Source organism: Chinchilla lanigera, unplaced genomic scaffold (assembly GCF_000276665.1).
Source record: "Chinchilla lanigera isolate Chin_1 unplaced genomic scaffold, ChiLan1.0 scaffold00016, whole genome shotgun sequence".
NCBI classification, from domain to species: domain Eukaryota; kingdom Metazoa; phylum Chordata; class Mammalia; order Rodentia; family Chinchillidae; genus Chinchilla; species Chinchilla lanigera.
Window position 1 is genome coordinate 16,777,301 of NW_004955417.1, and position 8,413 is coordinate 16,785,713.

Consider the following 8,413-nt stretch of genomic DNA (forward strand, 5'->3'; position numbering starts at 1 on the left):
ACTGGAGATAGGCGAGGCTCTGCACCGTCTGGAGATCGGATCCTGCTCCTACCCGGGGCTCTTGATCTTGGCTGCCTGGTGCCTGGGGCTCTGAACACCCTGGAACTCTTGGCCCAGTCATCCCTCGGCACAGAAGCTCCGGGTCCGGAGGAGCCGGGCCGAGCTATATGTTGGGGAGCTCTTGCTATTATTGGTTAAGTCCGCTGTACAGGTTTTTCAGGTAGGAACGAACTGCCCCATCATCGTGTCCTTGATCCTTTGTCGTACATACATTTCACACAATTCATTTTTATTCTCCCCACTTAAATTTTTCTACCCACTCTGAAAAACTGTCTTAGATGTCAAATTACTGGATCAGTAATCAGATCTGTTTAATCTGAAAATAAACATGTCTCACCCTTGAATTGTGAAGAATTACTTGCAGATCTCCAGAGAGACAAGCCCCCTCACCCCGTATTTACACAGGCACCCCGTGTTTATATGTCCAGAATTCTTGTGGTGTTTCTTGAGGAAGGTTCGGCTGATTAATACTTACTTGCTCTCCAAGATGCTGCAGGGGCTTCTTCTCTCTAGAACCTGATGTGGCCACACTATGTGAAAGAAACGTCCCTCTCATTCTGCAGGGCCCCATGCTCCGTTCAATCGCTTTGTAGTGTTTAAACTAAACCTTTGGAAAGTTAAGACTGATAGGCATTTTATGTCTCCAGGAAGTCTGAGTGAGTTAGTGACCCTGACACTAAGAATTCAGCAGCATCAGAGCCCTAGAAGGAGCCCAGACATGCCTTTGTCGTGCTCCCAGCCACAGAAAACAATCTCTTCTTAAAACAGTCATTCTTCTCTGTATCAGGAATATCATTTCAGCCTACTTTGCACTGCACTGCTTAGACTATTTTGTAATGATCTATTTCTCTATGTCATTGTTGTCTGCTGCTATGTGGTTGGCTAAACATAGCTATGGATCTAAAGTTAACAGAGCGAAACATGAACTTGTGGGTTTAATAAGCATCTTATGACAGGTAAGAATGACAAAAAAATGTTACGCATTATGCTCTTTCCACAAAGCCAGAGTATAAACTAAGTTAATGGCTTAAATCTCTGTGAAGTCAACGGTTAGAAAAGCCCAACATAAAAGCTGGATATAATTCACTTTCAGTTCTGTGTTTGACATAGTGTACAGAATGTGGTACTTGAAATAAAGAGCTCCGTGGTTCTACCTGTGCTGAACTTTCATATCTTTCAGATGGCGCTAAAATAATACCCAGAGTGACAGAAGTAATACCTAAGTACGGCAGCGTAAATGGAGCAACGAGGCTGACTATCAAAGGAGAAGGTAGGGTTGCCGTGTGTGTCTGTGTGTGTGTGTGTGTGTGTGTGTGTATGGATTGTGTCAAGGTTGAGACATTTAAACAAAACACCGGCATGGTCCCTGCGCTTGACCAAGGCAGTAAAACTCGCTTGCGTTCCACAGCTAGTGAAATCCCCCTATCATCCGAATTCTTACTTTCACTACCTGCTCAACTCTAAGATCTGAATTTAACAGAACATCTTTAACCCAAGTGTGCACCTGATTCTTCATGGATCTAATAATAATTTAACTTATTTTTAGATGAAATCAAGCATTGTGAGGGGTCGAGGCAGAATGTTAGTGAGAAAAGTGTGACACAGAGATGCAATGGTAAATGAAAGAAGGCGGCAGAAAGCAGAACTTTGGCCCATTTCTCCTGGCACCTAGCCCCTATCACATGCTTGGTACAGGGATGAGTTCTATGTGATTCTCTTTCCCCTTGCCTGGTCTTCAGAGGGGAAAAGAGAAATTGATCAGTAAATATATATATATATATATATATCTCAAGCAGTTCTTCCTGGGATTCAGTAGAAATAATTTGGTTCTGTCAACCATGACTTCTTTGTAATATAAATGGTAGTAGCATTGAGATATTTATGAATTTTTGAAGAATACAAAAGAAATGCTTTTAGAAACATTAACAAAATCTGTTATTTGTTCTTTAAAGTAAGTAATGAGAAGCTTTCTTTGTATTGGAGCATTGGCAAAACAGGAGATGTAATTATTCTGTCATCTGTACTGGGATGTTGTAATATTTCTGTTGTTTCTGGAGAACTCAGTCTCCCAATGATATACTTAAAATAGTTTTTGCCCCCAAATTGTGAGCAATGTACTTTGGAATAAAGTGTTCCCTTTTAGAGTTAAGACTTGAAAACAATATATTTGTTAAAGATGATTCTAAAAATGTCTTTAACCATAAAGACAACCTTATATTATATTATATTACCAAATGTATAAATTGTTAAGATGATGTGCTTGGAAACTATTGGGTAAATGGAAAGTTAAATGCCGTGGAAGAAATTTCCAGGTTAAAAATAAAACAACAGAAAGCCCAAACACTGAGCTGTGTCTCCAAAGCGAACTTCCTTTGATCCGGGAACTATGACTAGAGTTTGGGTACAGAGACTCAAAACATCCCTAGTTAGACATAAGAAACAAAAGGCATTCTCTTCTTAAGGCGGCTTAGAGGGCCTCCTTGTTACTCTAGCTATGCTCTTTGCTTCTTTGTGGACCTTCTGACTCAGTGAAGCTCAGGACTCGATGATGAAGCACGGAGTGTGACAGTGAATGTGTACTTTTCCTATCAGTCTGATTTCTGAATGCTTTTCACAGAGAATTAGGGAACAGTTAAATCCTCTTTGAATGACAGACACCTGCATCCTCTTCTTGATTTTTTTTCTTTCCTCTGCCCGCTTTATTCATACATGGTCAGTGATTAAAAATGCATTGGCACCTGTGTTTCTCAGAGGCTGAATCTCCACACTGCTTTTACTAATTTACTGAAGCAGAGAAACATGGCGGTTATTGGGACCTGAGAGAAGTGGGGAGAGGGAGGTGTGGGTCAAAGAGCACAAAGTTTTAGTTGGATAAAATAAGTGCTGGAGGTCTCCTTACTGTATGGCATAGTGCCTGTGGTACTGTATGCTTAAACTGTTCTGCTGACAAGGTGTTTTTATTTTCAAATTTTAAAAAATAATGAAATGGGCAGGAGGCAACTTAGAGATGATGTATTAATGGAATTGCTCGTGGTGATGATTTCCCTGATACATACTTATCTTCAAACTGACCCAGTTATATACAGTGCATGAAAAAGAATATATGCAGGTTTTTGAATGTCAGTAAGACTTCTGTAACATAGTTTTATTAAATAAAAATATACATAAAGGCTTTACATGTAGAATTTTAGATGTCCATGATATATATGAAATACGTATAAAGCAAAAATAATGAATTTACAAACACACACCAGGGCTCCTGTAACTAAATGAATAAACTTGAAAATTTATTTGAAAAGACTGCTTTTGTATAACTCACAGTGCGCCCTGGTGGATAGATACTTTATTTGTACAATTGCATGCAATGCTGATTTATCAATCAAAACACTTTCCAAATGGAATTGTAAATTCTAGACAATTGCCTAAAAATACCATAAGACTGTTTAAAATATTTTATTTTCATTAAACTTGTTATAAAAGGAAAAATGTTATAGAAAATATTGACTTGGAAGTGAAGTTGTCAGAAATTGCACCCACTAGAAAGTCTTCTGCTAACATTTTGATGTATCCAGATGATTTTTGGCCATTTCCAGACAAGATGTTGACCTTAAAGGCAAAAATTTTCTACCGGATTGGATTACTTTGTTCAAAAGTACTATGCTTGGGATTAGGAGAGTAGCTCAGAGCTAGAACTTTCTCCGAGTATGCTTGAGACCCTAAGTTTGATTCCCGGCACTGCAAAGAAAACAAAACAAAACAAAAAAGACTCAGCTTATGATTTTATAGTTATGATGTCAAAATAAAAATTTTGAGTAGAGGAATGATAAAAATAATGTATCTCCTCATGAGATGACTAATTTGATGAGGAGGATTATTTGGATAAGTTCTGGAGTGCTTATAACTATATTGGTCTCTTTACTTTCTATTCATACCTACTTTTCTTAGTTATCTTTCTTGATATTTATTCTGTCTCTATTTAAAAAATCAGTAAGATGAGAGGAGTAACACTTTACTTTTAGGTCTTTTTTTCTAACTATTTCCCTGTGACAGTATCTGGCTCACACATTTTTGGTGAAATCAAGTGTTGAATTATAGAGATTTTCATAACATTATGTAAAGTACATGGAATTTGGTACAGTCTGCTTGGCTTTCAATTCTATTTTTATCATTGCATGTTATATGACCCAAGTGAGTCATTTAGCCTTGGCCTACTCACCAAGAAAATAAGTTATTAATTTCTATCTCTGGGGACTATTGTGAATTTTAAAGAGATAATATATGTATGGTACCTGTTACATTAGATATCGTGTATAAATTGCAGTTACCTTACTTTTATTACTCTTGACGTTTATTTTATAGGTTTAGTTTCTGTCTTTGGGAGTTAACCTCCATGGATCACGGTGTATCTTTCTTTCCTGTTGTTTTGAATGTTGTAATTTTTAAGTTCATTCCCACACTCCCATCCCAGTTTTTTTTTTTTTTTTTTAGTAAAGAAAGCAAAACAGCCTGCATTGTACCTGACAACTGGGGCTTAAACAGCGCTGACATTTTCCATTAGGGAAGCTGAGGAGTTACTTTTGGAAGGCTCCTATCGGGAGACCCAGGCCTGTGTGCCTGGCAGTTCCTGTCTCAAGGGTTTCTTTAGAAGAAAAAAACACATCAAAATGTCAGGAATTTCCATCTGAAACCTCAGCCTTTCTGTTTCCAGGTTACACCCAACCCTTCCGTGTAATCTATGTGTTTTTCATGCTTTCCAGAGGTATTTTGTTTATTTAGACAGTGTCTGACCATCTAGCTAAGGTGCCCAGGTAAAGCTTGAAATTGTGATCCTCCTGCCTCAGCTTCAGGACTGTCTTCTTTGCAATCAATTATTTCTTTAGAATTACACTTTTCAGCTAACATTCTCTTAAAAACTGATTCCTTTTACCTCTTGAAATTAGCTAAAAATTGGAAATATTTTATTATGTTGTTTACAAAACATGTATAATTACGGTATTTGCCAAACTTGATTTGGCTTATATTTTCAAGTGGATTTTACTCATAGGACATTTTCATGTAAATATGTTTGACATTAGAACTACTCCTAAGCTGAGAACAATATCAATTTTTATTAGTATTATTTATCAGAATTATAGAGTTGCCTAGGAGCCGTGCTAGGAGTGCTGAAGACCAGACCCACATTACCCTATCCCTGATGTGACATGGGCTGAATAGAAAAACAATAAATTTATATATCACACCCTGAAACACACTATGAATAAAACTTTCCACCCTTTAGTGAGTTGCCAGCAGCCCTTCTTCGTGTTCCAAACTCAATGTGATGTCCAAAGATAAGCAAAAGTTGGCAAAAGAAGAGTGACTTTATAAATGGCTTGTTTTGCTGTTCTCATGTAGTTTTCCACAATTCGCTTTAGCAGTAACTGTCGCTATAGTTTCAAAACTGCAGATTCACTGCAAATACCTTTCATAGGTACAATTTGTACTAAGCTTTATATTTGTACAAGTCTGTGCCAAATCTGTTGTTTAAGGTTTAAGCTCTGAGGAAAAAAGTGATGTTCATTAAAATTCTGACCCAGCTTCTGCTTACTTCTCTAATATATAGAGGAAAGAGCCGGACAGAAATGAAGACCACAGGGGCTGCAGGAAGCTACACTGGCTTAACAGATAACAGCGCTGACACCTACAGTTGTGGCTGAGTTCAGAAATGCTTCTTCACCAATTTTTTTTTTTATTTTTAAAAAATTATTTATTTATTTATTTATTTTTTGTCCTTTTGAGACAGGGTCTCACTGTGCAGTTCAGGCTGGCCTTCAGCTCACTTTGTAGCCCAGGCTGGTCTTGAACTTGTGATGATCCTCCTGCCTCAGCCTCCCGAGTGCTGGGATTACAGGCCTGAGCCAGCATGCCCACCTTCTGTGTTATTTTTAAGAAGGAATATTGATGCTGAATGTGAATGTCAAAATTTTTGTGACTAACAGGAGCAGGTATTTAGTGAGACTTTACCTGATATTTTATTGGGCCGGGCACAGTGTTAAGCACTTCATGGAAATGATCACTTAGTAGTCCTAAGAATTCAAAAAGATAGTTTGTGTTCGTTTTTCTGGGGAGATCATTTTCTGATAAGTTGAGGGAGTTTATGAACAGCTTGCTGAAGGTGATATTGGCAAGGAAGTGCTGGAGCTTGGTTTCCAGCCCAGGGTGAAAGTGTCTAACCCCTTCCTATTAAAGGGCATGGTCAAGTGGCTTCACCAGAGTTAGAGTGTAGGGGCTTTGGTATTTGATGAACCTCTGGTACAGTGAAACCTTGCCTTTAGTCCTAGTCTAAACTTAGCAATATTGTGTTTACATTATCTTATGACCTTTTCAGAATGCTGGAAATGTTCAGTAACTTAAAAAGCAGCTATACCGCAATTGTATGGCAACCTTACTCTGCCCTTTTATTTCTAAAACCATTTAATATAGGAACATATTGTAATAAAGGCTTCTGTTGGAATGTTGTTGGAAATTACTCACATTTTAAGGTATACATGAGCACCTTCAAATAGTTACCTTTTTCTGATCATATTATAAATACGACATTTATATTGTAGTTTTTTTGTTGTTATTGTTGTTTTGTCTTTTTGAGACAGGGTCTCGCTATGCAGTTCAGGCTGACCTTGAGCTCACTTTGTAGCCCAGGCTGGCCTCAAACTCATAATGATCCTCCTGCTTCAGCCTCCTAAGTGCTGGGATTACAGGTGTGCACCACCATGCCCAGCTATATTGTAGTATTATAAATAATATTATACACAGGAATTAAAGAGGTAAATCTACATCTCTGGGTTTACCATTTCCTTTGTTTACTGATGTTGAGTTGGTTAGACTATGGGATGAGATGATCTGTAGGTGATCACATTCTAAGACTTCAATAGATTATAAATTTGCATTAATAATATTGATGGAGATATTTTATTATCAAAGAAAATATTCATAATTTCAAAATTAGTATTAGTCATCAGTTTGGCCTTTGTGTTATTTTAATGTTAAGCTCCTATGATAGTCATAGAAAAATATTTTTAAATGCACACTTTTTTTTTTAATGCACACATTTTTAAAGCTCAGGATTTAGGAAATTTTGATTTTAAAATAATCTCTTATAATCTAAAAAAACTGTTTAGTAATTTAACTTTATAATAATTTAACAGGTATGTGTATGTCTGTATGTCACTTTGCATAATAGAATAGTATCTCAAATATTTTATTAGAATATTTAATCTTATGATTTTCTGAGGAGACAATTATCCTATTAATCTTAGGCATATGTTCTGTTTCTTGGGTTTAGTTCAAAATTGAATATTTTTAAACAATGTAAAATGCTTTTATGTGGCATAAAATACTTAGTCTGTGTTTAATTCTTTCCAAATATAGTTACGAATTTTCACACATTTATGGTAAGACTCCAATACTTTCCTTCTGTTTGACATTATTTGTCACATTCCGCTGGGTCATACCTGTCGGTATGCTCACATGCTGTTATCTCTCCCCAGTGCCCCAAATAAAAGCAAAATCATTAACCTTCCTTGCGATCCGCCCTCCTCTCTAGCTAGCTCCCACCTCCACTCTCTGCTGCTCTGTCCAGTGATGTTCCCGGAAAACGTTACTAGTACTTACTACCTTTACTTCTTGTCCTTCCATATTCTGCTGAAGCCTGGCCAAACATCCCATCATTTTCTCCGCTGCTCATTAACTTCACTCTTGCTCCTGGTCTATTCTCAGAGGAGCAGCTAGTGTAAGTGTGTAAGCAAGTGTAAGGCAGATCCTGCCACTCCTGTGTTTAAAGTCTTCAGTGATTCCCCACTCAAAAACTAATCTCAATTTCTCCATATCCAGTCTCCTTTCTCACAGATTCTCTTCACTTGTACTTCTGTAACCATGTTTCCTGTTTCTTGGCTCCACAGACACGGCCCCACCACAGGGCCTTGACTCTTATTTCCTTTATCTAAAATACTCTTGCGTCAGATACTCTCATGGCTGGCTCCTTCCCATGACCATCTGTACCGTACACCTCTTGTGTCTCACTTCATGCCTTCACGGGACCACCTCTGATTTCAGTTATCAATGCTACAAAGTGACTCTGGGCTCTGAACTCACTTTCTACGTCAGCCTCCTTGATAGGCAGAGCTGTGCGCAGCACATTCAGGGAGTAACTTTTCAAGGAGGGAGGAATGCTCCAAGGAAGGGCTGGCTATACATGGGCTGCTAGGCAGTGGCAGATGACTAAAGGGAACAGCACTGGAAGATAAGAAACAAGAAAGCCTTAGAAAAACATAGGTAAAGGGATTCATGGTCATGAGAACAAAGCATGCAGATCTAT

At 37.9% G+C, this 8,413-nt stretch overlaps 1 protein-coding gene across 2 annotated transcripts in view; it reads left to right on the forward strand.

The window, feature by feature from the left end:
• The window catches only part of Pkhd1l1 (polycystic kidney and hepatic disease 1 (autosomal recessive)-like 1), a 146,385-nt gene that overhangs the window by 627 nt on the left and 137,345 nt on the right, over nucleotides 1-8,413 (forward strand). For both annotated transcript variants that reach the window (XM_013512746.1, XM_005381882.2), the window contains exon 2: nucleotides 1,241-1,330. In XM_013512746.1, coding sequence (XP_013368200.1) covers nucleotides 1,241-1,330 — 90 coding nt within the window. The remainder of the gene's footprint in view (nucleotides 1-1,240; nucleotides 1,331-8,413) is intronic.